The 17,514-nt window shown below is 39.4% G+C and overlaps 1 protein-coding gene across 1 annotated transcript in view; it reads left to right on the top strand.

Annotated features, from left to right (window-relative positions):
• The first annotated feature begins 5,420 nt into the window (after positions 1–5,420).
• NEB (nebulin) overlaps positions 5,421–17,514 on the top strand; it is a 198,617-nt gene continuing 186,523 nt past the window's right edge. Inside the window, 9 exon segments of the mRNA XM_015559803.1 lie at positions 5,421–5,498; positions 6,095–6,179; positions 6,671–6,735; positions 10,495–10,536; positions 12,665–12,868; positions 14,636–14,743; positions 15,216–15,320; positions 15,953–16,057; positions 16,953–17,057. Coding sequence (XP_015415289.1) covers positions 6,700–6,735; positions 10,495–10,536; positions 12,665–12,868; positions 14,636–14,743; positions 15,216–15,320; positions 15,953–16,057; positions 16,953–17,057 — 705 coding nt within the window. The 5' untranslated portion in view covers positions 5,421–5,498; positions 6,095–6,179; positions 6,671–6,699.

The raw sequence follows: 17,514 nt of genomic DNA, 5'->3' as shown, positions 1-17,514 counted from the left end.
TTCAACGTCAGGACTCTCCAAACCATGCAACTTAACGAAGAGCTCATGTGGACGATAGCCTGTGCCCAAGTCCTACAAAGAAACGGGGGCAGACAAAAAGAAGCTAGAAGTGGGTTGGAGGGTAATTTAATATTTAAAAATCTCCCTCTTCTATGTTTGTGTATTTTTCATGGGGTCTGATTATAGGGAACATAGAGAAGGATATAGGATGAGTGGGCAACAGTGGTGAAACTTAATGTGTTCAACATGGATTTTGGAAAGCAAATAACGCCTGGAAAGTTGATAATTTGAGAAATTCATACCTATATGCCCCACTGTGTTATTGAATCTGCACTGTTCACAATTGAATATGTTTAATTGTATACCATATAATAAGTGTTGCTGATGTATTCTGACGTTTCTAATGTCTGATTGACTCAAAGCTCTACATTCTGTAAAAGAGAATAGCAATATGACAATGCCAGAACCTACCATTTCCTACTGATTAGCTGGGCACTCAGGGTTCTTCATAGCATAGCTTCTACCTTTTGGTTTTCCATCACTTCCCTCCATAGTCCTAACTTGATCTAAACCAGATTAATCTTCATTCCCCACACATGCCACACACTCTCCCATCTTTAAGGAATTGCTGATACCATCTACTAATTCAAATACTCTTCCCCCCTGTCATTTCTAGCTCTTAAAGTCCTATCCAAAATTCACTCAAGATGCTATGTCCATGCTTTGGATTCAAGATGACTGACTGAGCACACATTTATGGTCACCTTTCTCCAAGTCTTTATGAATTTTATGAAAAAGTTAATTGTAAGTAAATGAGGAATCAATAGTAGTAATAAAAAGACATTGATAAACAATGTATATTAGAAAGTCTCCACACATTCTATTCTACAAGGAAAATAAATGCTTTAGTATACTCAGAAATACACTTATACTACTTAATGTGCAAGATCTATGTAAAGAAAACAACAAAACTTTACTGGTGGATGTAAAAAAGGCTGTAGATAGGAAGCTTATATTATAACAGTGTCAATTCTGGCTAAATAAATTTACAAATTAAAATAAATTATAAAAATCCAAGAATAATTTTCATGGAAATTGATAAAAGTACTTTTAAAAGAAGACCGGGGAGAGGTCAATGGGTGAAAAAGGAGACTTAGGTAATGCTTTAAACAACAAAGAATTAAAAAAATTAAAAAAAATAAATAAAATAAAAGAAGAAAAGTATAAGAATAGCTGAATGACTTTTAAAGTTTAGAAGAATGGGGTTAGCTTGCTCTATAGATATAAAAATACACTCAAGATCTACAGTCACTAAAACAGTGTGATACTGACTAGAACATCAAATAGATTAATTGAACAAAAGAGACTATATATCTTAGGGAAATTGGTAAATGGCTTCTAAAATTTATATAGAATATCTAAGACAAGAAGAGTCAGAATTCTCCTAAAGCATACAGTGGGAGTACTTGATCTTCCAGACATCAAGGCAGATCATAAGGAATTATAAAGAAAACCAGAAAATCATAAGGAATGACTGTAGCACCAACAGTGGTTCTGGTGCAGAAATAGACAAACAGGTGGATAGGATTGGAAGCCCAGAGAGAATGCACCCACATCTGGATAAGATTGATAACAGAGGAAGAGACATGCATATTAATTCAATATGTGCCAAAAGTGACATTTTAAAATCACTTTGTTTAATAAATAGTGCTGAAGCTGGAAGGAAGGGTTGCAGATTTGGCTGCAAATGAATATTAAAACATTCCAATGGCCACGGACACCACAACAACTTGGAGAAAATATTCACAACACATACAAGACACAAATGGCTAATATCCATAACACATTAAGAATGCCTATCAATGTAGGAAGGAAATACGGGAAGTCAACACATAGAATAAAAGATGTAAATAGTTGATACATATAAAAAAATAACCAACTTTATTAGTCACTCGTAAAGTGCAAAATAGAAACAATTAATATATAATATGAGGGACATTGAAAATAATCCCAGTATAATTACTTGTGCAATTACACATTAAACTTAGTAGATGGTGAAATAATCACTAAACATAAAAATTAAGGAAACCATTGCAGGCAAGGCTTCTTCTAGCTTTACCATTCTTAGTGTGTAACATACACCCTCAGAGTCTCAAGATGACTGCTCTGCCCCAGACATCACATCTGTGTTCCAGCAATGGCGAAGGAGAGAATGGCAAGAGGAAAACAGTACATGCCAGTGAATCTGACCTGCTCATCAGTAATACTACACTTTCCCCAGAAACCTTGCTCCCTGGAATTACACTTAAATCTTATTGACAAACTGTGTCACCCTTAGGGAATTGGGGTGGAATGTTCTATTTATTTATTAAGAGAACATTTAGTGGGTTTCTTTTTTTAGGAGTGCATTTTTTAAATGAGCATATTTCTGTTCCAAACTAAATTGTGGTTCTGTTAATAAGCAAGAAGTGGAGCATACATATCGCTTAGACGACTGGCGGTGTCTACGGTGTGAAGGAAGCAGCTAGAAGGGTGCCTGGTACGTCATACTTACTCAAATATTAGTTAGATAAAGGAATTGGGACTTTCATATTAAATCTGCATAACCCCCAGGATGACAGTGAAGGGGAATCGAGAGCCGAGCCCCAGCTCCAGAGGAAACTAGTCCAGAGGGAACAAAAGGCCGCCTGAGAGATTTAAGATGAAATGGATGCAACTATAGATTCTACTTAATGTCTTTGAAAATGCCTAGAGCAGATTCAGACAGAAAGCTTGACGTAGTTAGTCATAAATGTCTAGAATTGTGCTGCTCAGCACTATGGCCACCATCCACATGTGACTATTTATGTTTAGATTAAGCAAAAAATATAAAACCTCAGTCCTGTGGTCACCCTAGTCACATTTTGAATGCTTAATAGCCGCATGTGGCCAGTGGCTACCACATTGCATGGTGCTTATAGAGAGCATTTCCATCATGTAGAAGGCTCTACTGGATCCTGCTTGTCTAGAAAAATTAAGCCAAGGGAGGGAAAAAAAAAGAGAGAAAGAGAAAAATCCCAGCTCCCAGAAAAACAAACCCTTGTGCAGGAAACAAAAGATAATCACAATATATGGGTTTCAGCTGTTAATAGCATTTTGCTAAGCATAATAATGTAAACATTCTGAATTACATAAGTGTTACCAGGATAAAGGGATGTGAGATGAGATTTGTGTCTCATGAGAATGGGGGGGTTTATATGAAACTTCATCTTCCAAGGTGGGAACTTAACAGATAATGCTTATGATTGAAAAAATCAGCATAGAGCAATATAGACCGGTTGTTAAATGTGTAGAGATAAATAACAAAAGATAATAAGCCTTGCCAAATGATTTAGTTCTTAAATGATGTGCAGATATAATTTTATTAAAATAATTAATAAAATCAAATAAACTGCAATGACAAAGACCCAGTTGCAATGCTATCTCCCCCATGGAATCATTTCTGGTCTCCTGACACCACACTTCTGCACTCTGCTCTCTAGGAAAGCATCCCCTGAAGCTTTGCTATTGGCACTTTGCTTTGCTTTGTCGTCAGTTACACAGGTTTCTAGTCAAACTCCTATTGATTCATAAATTCTTAGACTAACGAATGTCTGATTTCGGAAACCTTGTGATATTTTGGTATTTCAGTCTAATACAGATTAAAGTGCAAAGACTCTATTAAAGTGTGAATTATGGTAATAACATCAATTATAACAGCCATCATTTACTGAGCACTTGCTAAGGCATGTGATCAGAACCTACTGATAAATCAGGGCACCCGTTTACTCTTCCACAGAAGAGAATATAGGTAGGCTGGAAAAATGGATAGAGCTGCTCTTTCCTCCCTAGAGGGCACAATTCCAGATTAGCATTCGAATGTGTATGTTTATCTTTACTTTATATATTATTGTACCATATGTTATTTAAAAAACGGGGCCTGCCCTAACAGGTTTGGCGTCGGCCTGCAGACTGAAAGGTCCCAGGTTTGATTCCGGTCAAGGGCATTTGCCTTGGTTGCAGGCACATCCCAGATGGGGAGTGTGCAGGAGGCAGCTGATCGATGTTTCTCTCTCATCGATGTTCCTAACTCTCTATCCCTCTCCCTTCCTCTCTGTAGAAAATCAATAAAATATATTTTAAAAAAATAAAAAAATGGGGCCTGTATTATTTTTTAATTTAACAGCATCTTTTAAAACACATAATGAATAGTAAGTCACAATTCTTCTAGTATGCAACTACCAAGTGAAAGATCTCATATTGACACATATCCTTCAGTCATAAGACCTGTGAGAATAATACCAAATGAACAGGTATAATTAGTAAACATGAAAATGATGTTCAATTTTATTTATGACCATATGAACCACAGAAGGGGGAGAAACACATATGTTTAAAATATGAGTTTACTTCCTAACATTTAACTCAAAAGTAACTGTTACCATATGTTTAGTCTCTATCTATATCAAGATATGGGTAACCCACAGGAGTTTTGCCTTAGTACAGAAGAGTGGAGAGGGATTAAATCCGTGAAAATTGTCTTTAAGTTGAAAATTTTCAGATAATTTTTTCAAAGTCAATGGCCTACATTCCGACTTGCCTAATAGAGCATTATCTTCTCCCAGTAATTTACTGATTTTATTTTATCTGCTCTTGCTGTTCAGAAATTGCACCTTTGTGTCTGCATTCACACTTTGCTTCTAGGAGCCATCTGAGTAAATATAAAATCAGTAACCGTCACATATGAGAGAGGCTCTATATTTCTAGCAGCCAGCCTTACCGAGGGAGAGAGAAGATAATGAATGTGATCTTGGCATACCCTCCTGGGTTAGGAATAGAAAAATGATGGGGCCTGGTCTCTTTAATTACACCCTATGGATAGCTTCTCTAATGTCACCATCAAATAATTTCACTTATCACCTCATTTTGTTACATTTAAAAAAATTATTTTTGCCAACTTGGTGCTTTCTGGGTCTTATTCCTCTATTTCTTTCACATCAGTATCTGCGGCTCTCCTGTTGAGCTGTATGGGAGTGAGCATGTTTACCTCTGTGAAGATTGGACAAATGATGTGAAGAAAGCAGTGACAGAAGGGTCAGAGCCCCTCAAAATCATGCTTATTTTCTTCCAAATTCTTTTGCACGAATATGGCTTTAAACAGGGCTGCAGTAAATGAGAGATTTCACATAAATTTGAACCCCACATGCTGGAAGTTAGGCAAAATTTCGCTACATTTGAATAGTTCCAAGCAAGCAATTTGTTACCCTTTATCCTTTAGTGAAATTGATGAACAGGTGGTTTTCAGAAGATCACTCAGTATATTTAGCTTCTGAAATTTGAGCAACTCAAGATCTGATTGGTTGCTCTGGCCACATGATAACTGGGAGCCCAGGCACCACGCTGGCTCTTGCTTGGGGTTCTCAGGAGGGGAGAGTTGGGAGAGGCATTGCTGCTGAGGAAATTTATGTGATAGATTGAAGGTAAGGCCCGTTTATGGCTTTTTCTGTAATGTTCTTGCAGGAGACGTGCCATAACTTCCCTTGAAGTATTTTCGGAAGTTGTGGCTCATATCTGGGGAAATTGGCGATGGAAACGGTGACTAGGAAAGTCTGTAACGCCGTCGCCGTACCCAGGCCCTACTAATATCTGACACGTAGTGTGTGGTTAGAATCAAGTCTGACACTAACCAATTTATTGCTTAACTGAGCTGGCTCTCTGGTGTAACAAGATCTTTTCATTTTTTGCCGTTGATTTTTTTCTAACTATATTAGTACGGAAAAAGGATCCTATATTTATCCTTTTCTACTGGGCTTCATTTGCCTCAGGAGTGGCAGTTTTGCTAGCTTAACAAAACCAGCCACAGCAGGGTATAGGTTTACATGGCAAATATGTCTGGGCCCAGGGACAGCTGCTCCAAGTCATCATCCACTTTTATCAAGAGAGTTCCACTCCCTGGCGTCTGAGGACAAAGGTCTTGGGAGACCCTTTCGTTGGTGCCCGAATTAGAAGTTTAGGCCCAAGACCCTCCGTCTTACGCGTCCTTCAGTCAGTGCATCAACAATGTGTTCTTTTCCAGGTTTGAACGAGAGCTACAGAAACGACAGAGAAAAGTCCACACGAGCCAATGGTGTTCGGGAGGAAAATAAACCCATTGCCTTGAGGTTTCTATTTTTCTTTTAAAATCTGTTGGCAGGTTCATTTTGCTATGTTCTCATTTGAAGCATAAGATATACTGTGTACCGTGTATCAGAGCATATGGCGACCTAAGCAGCCCTCTTAGAATCTTGGTGTTACGGGTGGGAAAATGACAATTTCTTCCAAAAGCTAAGCCGACCTTCCTTTTGTTTGGAAATGTTTCTCTCCAAGTATTTGGAAGTTGAAGGACTCTGTTCCTTTGATTTAAGTCCTCTCACTCCCTTCCCCACCCCCACCCCCCACTTTGTTTTACAACTTGGACTAAGTTGATCGTGTAGCCACAAGCAGCTTCAGTTTTTCAAACCTGCACTTAAATATCTTTTCTCACTTAGCCTGCAAACATATACGTACGTGTAGAACGGATAAGATTTTAAATCCTGCTTTTATAATGTTGTAAACTGGTTTCAGTCCTGGGGATAGATTCTAACGTGTCTTCATTTGTCTGGAACACGAGCAGTGTGTAGGTGCCACTGCTACTCTGAGAAGATGGCAGATGACGAAGAATATGAGGAGGTGGTGGAGGTAAGTTACAAACACTGACTCCCACAGAAAGCATTTTACCTAGCAACAGTCAAAGCCCTGTAGGTGAGTTAACCATTTGAAAAATACAATGCCTATTGTAACTTCACAAGAGTCATCATGAAAGCATGAGAAAGGAATATTTTACGTTCAGTTCCACTATCATTGTGTGGGATTTAAAATTGAAAAGAACTATCACTGTTTCCCACTTTTGCTTTTCTTTAAACTCTCAAAAACCAAACAAAACACAAAGTGTAGGGTAAAGGCAGATTTTAATTTGTCTTCTAACTAAAACTACCTTCTCCCCCACTTTCCAACCTTAAAGGGACAGAGAAGATGGAGAAAAACTTCTGGAAACTGAATTCTATTTCTTAGTGTCTGCAAAGAAATAGAAGAAAAACTCTTTACGTCAAGCAGCTGATTATCTCTAGGGAGATATGAATTAAATGCATATGTGAGATTTTATATACATGTGCATGTACATGCACACACATATAAAAATAAACTCACCCCTGGCCAAGTGTCTCAGTTGGTTGGAACGGCCACTGTAAAACAAAAGGTCATGGGTTCAATTCAACAAAAGGTCACGAGATCAATTCCCAGTCAAGGCACATACCCAGGTTACGGGTTCAATCCCCGGTCATGGTGTGTATGGGAGGCAACCAATCGATGTTTCTCTCTCAAAAAAAAAAAATTAAAAAAAATCAGTGAGCAAATAAATAAGTTAACTCAGGATGCTCCCAGTAAGAGTTGGAGCCACAGTTTCCCACCAACTCCATTGCATTTACCCAAGGGAACAATACTAGCTTTGCATTTGAATTTTGAAAAAGAACAAAGACCACAGTGGCATCTTGAAAAATTCCCTCCAGATTATTGGTGGGCGTCTAACATATTTTACAAAGTTGCTGTTTATTTATATAATTTATATAATTTTGTTTTTATCATGTTATGGTTTTTCTTCACCAGCTCTTGCCTTTAGTTTCACATCCATATAAATATACTGCCATTGAGTATAAAAGTGGTTAATAATTACTAATTAATGGTGATATAAATACATACATGAATTTGGAGGCAGTTTTGAAAATCTGCGCTTTAAAAAAATGAAAATAACTTTAAGAGCTACCTAGAATCAAATTTCAAATGGAAATGCCAAAATTTGTCTTTGGAAGATTATTTTATGGACCAGTCTGTATTTCTTTCTTTGTTTGTTTGTTTGTTTTTGTTAATTCTTACCTGAGGATTTTTTTCCCATTGATTTTGTTTTAGAGCAAGTGGAAGGGAGGGAGTGAGGGGAAAATAGAGAGAGAAAAATCGATTTGAGAGAGATACATTGATTGGTTGCCTTCTGCACATGCCCTTGACTGGGAATCGAACCCATGAACCTGTGGTGTGTGGGCCAATGCTCTAACCACTTAGAAACACTGGCCAGGGCAAGACCAGTCTATATTTAGATGAAGAAACTTTTATTTCATTCTACAAATAAAGTTGCTTTTATTACTGAAACACACACACACACACACACACACACACACACAACACAGAATGAATCTCATCCAATATAGCATTTAAACTCTCTGGCTTCAATGCCAAAGGCCACATTTGTCAATGTTCAAAATTATCACTAGTGTGTATTTCACATATGTCTCTAAAGGGTATCAAACACTAACACAATTATAAAGTAAATTGCCTTTCCTATGATGCTAAAACCAGGAATACTTTTTAACTTCCAACTTAAACATCCCTTGACCTTTTTAATATAATTGTGTTCATCGGTCACTGAAAACTGTCCTTAGCAATGGACTCAATTGATTTAACGAGATGTCATAAAAATGGAGGGGGTTATTTTTAGGCCTCTCGTCCTTGCCATTTTGTTCCCATTACTGCTCTGGGCCTGACCAGCAGGTGCTAAACTAATCGACTTCCTGCCAGAGAGTGTTGACCCAAGGTCTCTCTGACCTCAAAAAAAGATGACACGAGAATGGGGTGGTGGCAGATTTGAGAAAGCAGTCAGGGGAGAGTTCACAAAAAAGGCAGGAATTTGCTTTTAAAATACATTTCCTAAGGATCTCGGACATCTAAATAAAATTGTACTGTCACTCTCTACTCAAATTTAAATGAACTTGGAAAGAAAGAAAAAGAAGCAAGCCATGTGCTGTCTAATTAGTGGCAAAGCTCTTTTAAAAAGTGAGGTTTGTCATACAAGTTAACGCCAACCATTTGGGTAACGTTGTCTTTTTTGAAGCTTATTTCTAGGATACATTGACCAATCATGCGAGTCCAGCAAAGGTAAAAATTGGATGGCTACCAAAGACCTGCTTTCATTTGGATGCTAGCAAAAATCCAAAACAGTTATGAATCATTCATTTAAGTTTAATATTTCTCCTCAAGTCACTGATGTTTTGTGTGGCCAGAGGAATGGTTCCATTGGATCTGCATCAAGTAGCATTCCCCACAGTGTCCGAATGACATTTCTCAGGGATGAGGCACCAGCATGTGGAAGACATTCTCGGTCTTATAAGCGCTGTGATTTCTGTTGCCTTGTGTAAGGACACAGAGATGGAGTTAGATTTAAATTTTCAAAAAATAGTAAAGGAGTAAAGAAAGTGCAAGAGTGAGGGACATGAGGCAAGGTTTATACTAATTTTACTGCAAGTGAAATGGAGCATGTGGCCTATTGACAATGGGTAAATGAACTTGTTGAGAGTTCGCTGAGCCAAGGGCAGAAGACCAAAGGCCACCGAGGGAAAGTTTTTGTTCAACGGTTTTTCATTTCCCCGAGTATATGTTTTGGTGACAAAGAAAAGAAAAATGAAGTAGAAAACCTATACATTTTTTTTTGACTGAGAAAACGAGCCAAGTGTTTCATTTTCATCCCCTTCCTGTGTGCCTTGGCCTAACTCTTCCTCCTGCTCGCCCACCGTGGTGGGCTGAGGCTAGGGGCAGGATGCCACTCTCCTTACGCATCTGAAACAAAATGTCAGCCAGTTCCTATCCTCGCCTATTTATTGCTGGTGATGTCAGAAGTAGAACAAAAGTAGGTTTGATTTCAGGGCCCGGCTGCAGGCACCTCTGAGCCATCAGTGGCACATTGCTGCCCAGCTCCCACATTTTGTGACGAGGAATCTCTCCTTTTTTCCTTCACTCTTGGGCATTTGTAAATGTTCCTTTTAATACCCCTCTATGATCATCACACCATTGGAAGGGATTTGCTTGTCACTCTGGAAGAAGCTCATGACTTAGCAATCACGGTGATATAGGGATCATTGAGATGTGCCTGTGCCTTTGGATCTATTATTTCCACGATACAATCCACTTAAATATTTTGTGCACACTAAGGTTTCTGTTATGTTTTATTATTAGTTAGCTAACAGTGAGTTTCATCAGAATTTCTCTCTGCCTAACTCACACACTCCAGGTGTTGTTATTACATTCTTTTCCCAGCACATTCTACTTGGGTGCGAGAAGAAAAAACGTTACTTATACCAAGTAAAATAGCGTTCCATGACTAGTAACTGTCCCCAGACACCTTTCTCATCATTCAGCATCTCCTTGTCCAGTCTGATGGCATCCACTTCAGCTTCCCCAAAGTTTTGCCGACTTAAAATGGGGTCCAGAATATGAACAGGCTCCCTCTTCTGCTTCCTTCCCCACATGTAGCAAATCAAAGTGGGCTAGTGAAATAACCCAGGTGGCATAGTGGAGGCAGAGGAGAGGTGTTTCTGCTTTGGTTCTCATGACCACACCTTTGTGCTCTATTTATAGTACTACACCGAGGAGACAGTCTACGAAGGGGTGCCGGGTGAGGTAAGACCCAGCCCACACCTGCATGAACTGCATGCTCATTAAAGCAGAGAGAGCCACAGAGCAGGCAAAGGGAGGATCTGAGGGAGGACCACTGACCCATGTGTGCTCGGCAGCTGGGCGTACAAGAATGAATGCTACCTGTTTGACAGATTTTATCTCCATTTTTGCCATTCAACCTATCCAAGATGCTGGGGGATGGTTCCCCCCATAGTTCATGTGTTATTTTTGATGCAGGTGATGCTAATTAGAGGAATGTCAGTGGCTATCACCACTCTGACTGCAGCAAAGGGATGGCCTTGAACTTGTAATTCACTTTGGGACCAGCAGGTGTGCTGTGTAGAGTTGTAACTTGCTGGAGACCATCTCTGCCAATAGGGATGGTGCCTCTAACCCTTTGTCCTTGGCAGTATCATAAAATGCTACTTAAACTTCAGCACATAAGGAATTCTGAGAAAGCCATTCCCATATCCCAAATTGAAGCATTTTCTCCCAACATGAAATATCTCGCTCATGCCTCATTTTCTGCATGGAGATGTTCTCTTGAGTATGACAAACAATGATATGGATGACTAACCCTAAAGCCTACTCAGAGAACCTGTGACTTCATGGAAACTAACATCTGTAGATGCTATAAATTGGTTAGTTTCTCATGGTCAACCACACATCTATATCTATAAAAGCCTAAGCAACCCAAAGACAGAACAATAGGTCAACTGGTTGCTATGACGTGCGATGACCACCAGGGGGCAGACGCTCAACACAGAAGCAGCCCCTGATGGTTAGTGCGCTCCCACAGTGGGAGTGCCGCTCAGCCAGAAGCCGGGCTCAGGGCTGGCGATCGCAGCTGCAGCAGCACAAACCTCTCCCGCCTCTGCTGCAGCGCTACCTGAGTGGTGGCTGCAGCAGGCGCATTGGGACCAGGATGAGCCGGAGCAACACAGCGCCCGGCCCCAGCTCCTCTCTGGCCACCTGCCACTTCATGCACTGCTACACCCCTTGGGGAATGTCAGACTGCCAGTTTCGGCCAGATCTCCACAGTGGGAATCTGGCCGAAACTGACAGTCTGACATCCCCCGAGGGGTCCCAGATTGCAAGAGGGCGCAGGCCAGGCTGAGGGACCCCACCAGTGCACGAATCCATGCACTGAGCCTCTAGTCATAAATAATGAGCAGAAAGCAGCCTATTAACAATGGTCTGACAACACTAGGGAAAGTTGTCTTAGATACACAATTTCCTTATTACTTAGGTTTCTCTTCTCAAAATTGATGCTAGAACTTTGCCTTTGATCAGGTGGTTTTAGCTGTAAAGAAAATTATTTTATGAGATTGATTGAAGACTTGGCTGCTTATTGTCTTTTCTTACATACAGTATTTTTAACCTTGGACTAGACCTGAACTTTGGACCTTAGTTTCTTCCACTACAGCTTTTTGAAAGAAGCAGTAATTTCCCACCTACCACCCACATAGGCCTGTTGTGAGGATAATTACCCCATTATCTCATCATCATTATTCCTGTCTTTTATTAGTATAAATGGCATTCCAGTTCACATTAACTAACTTACTAAGCCAAGAGCATGGTAATCACTTGTAATATTTATGTGATTCATTTTTTTTATAAAGTTCATTATTCTTTATCTCATACTACAGGGGAGAATGCTTAAAAATCTGCAGAATAAGCAACCAACTTATCCTTAGACTTACTAGTATTTAAAAGTTAATATTAAAGTCAAGAATCTGAGCTTTATTTTATTGTCTTAATCTTTTGTTCTCTGATCCCAAGATTGCTTTTACTTTACTCAGTCAATTTAAAAATATTTTTAAATATTTAAGAATACTTTACTTCTTTTTAAAATGCCACCTTAAAGTGTTTGAGTTCCTTTCTGCAAGTGGAATTTTAAGGCAATGTTGTAAATTAATAAGAAGCAACAGTTCTACTCCATGCAATCTTGAACAATCAGGAGTATGTATATGACATAATGTGCTTTCAAATGGATATAGTGTGTGATTTTCTGCTTTGGCCTATTTTAGTTATGGAGAAGTAACACCAGGGATATAAGACAGAACACTAAGATCATGCTTACCGCAGTTTTACTTTTATAACAATGTTGAACTGTATGTCAAATTTTCAGACAATAACAGAAATCTACGAAACTACGACAACAAAGACAATATCTGACTATGAGCAATCACAACCTTCGAAACCAGGGCTGGCCCAGCCAGAAGCAGCAAAGCCGGCGGAGAGGAAGAAGGTTATCAGGAAGAAAGTGGACTCTTCGAAGTTCATGACTCCCTACATTGCACACAGTCGGAAAATGCAGGACCTCTTTAGCATAGTAAGTTCAACGTGACTTCTGCTAACCTGGCTTAATATAGAGAACTGACTGATCTCAACCAACTCTGTTTTGGATGCTGGCTGGATTCTGCTCCTTAACCATGTATGGAACAAAATTATTTTGAAGAAATATAAACTCTTTCGAGTCTTGAATTTTCTTTTCCTGTAATTTATTTGTACCATTGCAGCATCAGGAAAAGCATCCTTGTTGAAATTATTCCTCCAAAATAAGCATTAGGCCATTTATAAAGCACTTATTGGTATTTAATCACAATTAGTTAGCCAATCTAGAAAAATGAAATCATAAATACAGATTTAGTTGGCATCAGATCACAGAAGCTACTAATAAATAGCATCTATTTAAATAATGAGCAAGATGCCTCTTAAGTACGTCTCTAAGAGATGGATGGTGAAGAACATGTAGCTTAGAAAACCAGGATCAGACTAAGAAACTAAGGATCAGAATGTTCCTCTGTACCCTAGAAGAGTGGTTTTGAACTCTGGCTGCACGCTTATAATCCCCGGGGAGCTTTAAAACTACTGATTCCCCGGGCCATTCTGGTTTGGTCAGTCTGGGTTTGGAACCAGTGTAGAAGGATTTTTCAGGTGATTCTAAGGTGTGGTCCACGTTAGGAATCACTGCTCTTGATGGCCCCTAGTCATTAAAGTTCTGTAAGTTACACTGATGGGTAGCAGAATCAGGCCCATTGGAATGGATCTAATTTGTTGATTGTCTATGGTGGGCTGAAGTCTCACTAGGTAGCCTGATTGCATGTCCTCTGGAGGCTCGGGGAAAAAATGTAAAGTATCTCAGGGAACATTGGTTTATATAAGACTAATGTTTAGTAGTATGTCAAAAGCATCCTGTTGTTGTTGGGCAATAAATATTTACTGTTGGTTGAGTGTTAACTTTGGGGAACTATTGAGTAAACTTCTAGTTCAGATTCTTGAATGATCTAAAACTTAGATTTCTAAAAGTAAGATAACCTTGCCTTTCTTATCTCTGTAGTATTGAGCAAAAATAGAAATTATTTTTGTCAACTAATTGCCATAAAAATCTCATTAATTCAGACACTGATATCCTAGAATTTCTGGTAGACTGAGCAGAATGCTGGCAAAGGTTTTTAATATTTTAAAAGTGGTTAGTAACTAAATCAATAATATAATTTAGATTGGTGACTACTCCACTCATAAATACTCTTGAAACATTAATAATGATAAATTATGCATATTATATATAAGGCAAAAACTCATTGTATATTTAGCAGAAACAATAAAACTGCATTTTTTTTTTCAAAATACTCCATAATGGAGATTTTCCATTGATTCAGGTGGCATGTCAGCTATCCTAATCACTGAGATTTAGCTGCAACTTCTGAATTGAATATTTTTGCATTGTATTAGCAATTAAATCTTTTCACATTTGGTTTTATTTCTGTATTTATTTTCTAAAATTATTGCACTTCAAGCTTTTTATGTGTGCACTCAGGCAACAAAAAACATTAAGAGAGTCATTTTAGAGCATTTTCAAGACAATTGTCTGTAATACCATTTCTACTGTCTCTATTAACAACCATGTTTAGGAAGAGCAATTAACAAATCTATGTTAGTGTTTGCTGAGAATCAGAGTGGGAGACAAAAAAATGTTGTTAAAACTGATAATTGTTATAACTCGCAGATTTTTTTATCAGATGGGAATGAATGCATTGCCTGAAATTTCTGCTGCTGCATTATAAGATTTTAGGCTAATATCTGATATTCTTTTCAGAATAAATACAAGGAAAACTATGAAAAAGGAAAAGGACAGCCATCCACCAGCACAACCGATACCCCAGAACTTCGCAGAATCAAGAAAGTACAAGACCAACTCAGTGAGGTGGGCGGCATTGCTAAAATAAAACACAGACACATATAAAAATATGCCTACCACTGGGAATTGGCTTTAAGTAGGAGTGGAGAGAATAAGGGGCTGAATTACTACGAGCCAGTTCAGGAATCCAGAGGAAACACTGGCCATAGATGCTGCTGCTCTAAATGTGAACCCAAAGAGGCTTCTAAAAGCTTGGTTAGAGAGTTAACTTAAAAAGTGATGTGCTTTGGAAGTTCCAATTCACTGTGGTCCTCCCTCGTGGAGCACAGGGAGGCTGAAATTCAGCCAGGAAAGCAGACACACAGTGAATACAGGGGCTCTGCAGATCTTCAAACATCATAGTTTTCTACCAGAAATAAACTTTGCTTTGTGATGCAGACAGAGTGATTGGGTGGATACTCTTTGGTGATAAGATATTCTTTGATATACTCACATGGTCATGCCTGTCCTGAATTCTAACTGTGCATTATTTCTGCAGGTTAAGTATCGAATGGATGGTGATGTTGCAAAAACTATCTGTCATGTAGATGAAAAAGCAAAGGACATTGAACATGCAAAGAAAGTGTCGCAGCAAGTCAGTAAGGTAAGGCCATGGGATGGATGGCTGGATAGAAAAGAGTGTATATTGCCTTAGAGGAGGGCACCGGACAGGCCTGACCCTGCTCACCAGTCCCACTGCGTCACAGGCACTGTGAGCTCTAAGTGCACACGTGTCAGGGAGGTTGCCCAGATGACCGGAGTGGCCGCGGGAGCTAGGTGGAATGGAGAGCCCATGTGACTCCACTATAGTTGCTGCATGGAATGCAGTCCCCGTGTTGTCAGAGTCTTATTTTATAAAGAAGTTGGGAGCTGAATTTTTATGATAAATCGGAAAATTTTAAATGTAGGGAACTAATTAAAAACACTTTTGAAAACACCATGTAAGTCAAAAAACATGTGTGCCAGCCAAATTCAACCAAATGATGGATAGGTTGCAGCATTTACAAGGAATCTATAGAGAATCAGAATCATGATTAAGTTTTAAAAATTAGATTTTTTTTCCAAGAAAAAAACTTACTAAATGCGAGGAAATTATTATGGGATGTTGATATGGTAGATGTTTTCCTAATCAATGCTAGAAAACCTTGAGTATAAAAAGCTCTTCACAACGCTCTCCTTTGTTCTCAATCCCCATGCCCACGGGGAGACATGAAGCCCTCTGCTCTTTTTGTCTAGGTTTTATACAAGCAGAACTGGGAAGACAACAAGGATAAGTACCTGCTTCCCCCTGATGCCCCTGAGCTTGTCCATGCCATTAAGAACACAGCCTTGTTCAGTAAGGTAAGGGTCTCTTCTTTGTCACCCCTCTATCGCCTCTGTTTTCCTACCATGTCATCTAGAGGAATACCCCTAAACTCTTGGTAATCTGAAACATGGTTCTCCAGTCTTTTTTGTGAGTAACCCCGAGACCTGTGGGGCTGCCAGGACAGGGCTTGGCAAGGAGGAACTGAGAAGAAAGCCCTGGGCAGAGTAGAGGAGAGGGTCCTATCAGGAACCTGAGCCACTTGGGGGAGGAGTAGGGATGGGGGGACAAAGATGCTCCCGAGGTCCAGCTCTGCAGACCCACGAAGCAATATTTTAGTTTTTCTGTAGACCCTGTGCTACACTTTGGATATTCCTGGCTGTCACTCTTATTAAGGGTCTATTTTGTGACAGAATCTGTATTAAGTAGCTTCCTGGCTCCTTACACCTGCATTAGTACTTGTTGCAGGAGGTAGGTAAAGTCACAGAGAGGAGATGAAACAGAATTAAACTCAGCTGCCCTTCTGTCGGTAAGATTTGTCAGGAGAAGCAGGAGAATCTACTAATAACTGATAGGTAAAGTCACAGAGAGGAGATGAAACAGAATATAACTCAGCTGCCCTTCTGTCAGTAAGATTTGTCAGGAGAATCTATTAGTAACTGTGACTTGGATTGGATGGAAAGGGAGAGGTGATCTGTCAGTTTCATTTACCTTTGCTCTCACCTTGCCCTTGGTTCTTTATGCCGTTGATGGATGAATTGAGAATTCTGTATTTCTTGTTATTGGATGGAAAGGGAGAGGTGATCTGTCAGTTCCATTTACCTTTGCTCTCACCTTGCCCTTGTTCTTTATGTCACTGATGGATGAATTGAGAATTCTGTATTTCTTATGTGATTTCATGTTCTCACAACTTTTCACTCTTTTCTGATATAGAAACTATACACCGAAGAGTGGGATGCAGACAAGAGTTTATTTTACCCCTATCATGACAGCCCGGAGCTGAGGAGGGTTGCCCAAGCCCAGAAAGCTCTCAGTGACGTAAGTGAACTGCAATCAGCACCCTTTGTAGTGTGCAATCGGGCGCCTCAGATTACATCGTCTGGCCAGTTCGTTGCAATTCTTTTGAACAGACTAAATGCCATTATTGCAGAGGAGGACTATATCTAGAATCATACTTTTTATGTCTAATTCAAATTAGATTTTATCGTTTATTTTAGATAGAATTTAGTCCAGTCCCCTTTCCTTACAGGTGAGGCACCTAAGTCTAAGGCCACTAGGTACTTTAGTGGTAGAGCCAGATGGGAAGCCTGGTCTTGTGGATCCCAAGGCCAGTGTTCTTCCCACAAAAGCATGCTCCCGTCTGTCCCCTTGGCTGGAGCTGAAGTTTTCCTGTATAATAGAGTAGCATTTATAAAACCTTTTGGAATCACTGCCACCTTCCCAAGCTTATGAAGTAAGTGATAGTATTGAAAGATTTTGATTTGCTATCCTAATC

This window comes from Myotis davidii, unplaced genomic scaffold (genome assembly GCF_000327345.1).
Source record: "Myotis davidii unplaced genomic scaffold, ASM32734v1 scaffold753, whole genome shotgun sequence".
Taxonomy (NCBI): domain Eukaryota; kingdom Metazoa; phylum Chordata; class Mammalia; order Chiroptera; family Vespertilionidae; genus Myotis; species Myotis davidii.
Note: the sequence above shows the minus strand (reverse complement) of the source record. Positions and strands in the feature narration are given on the sequence as shown.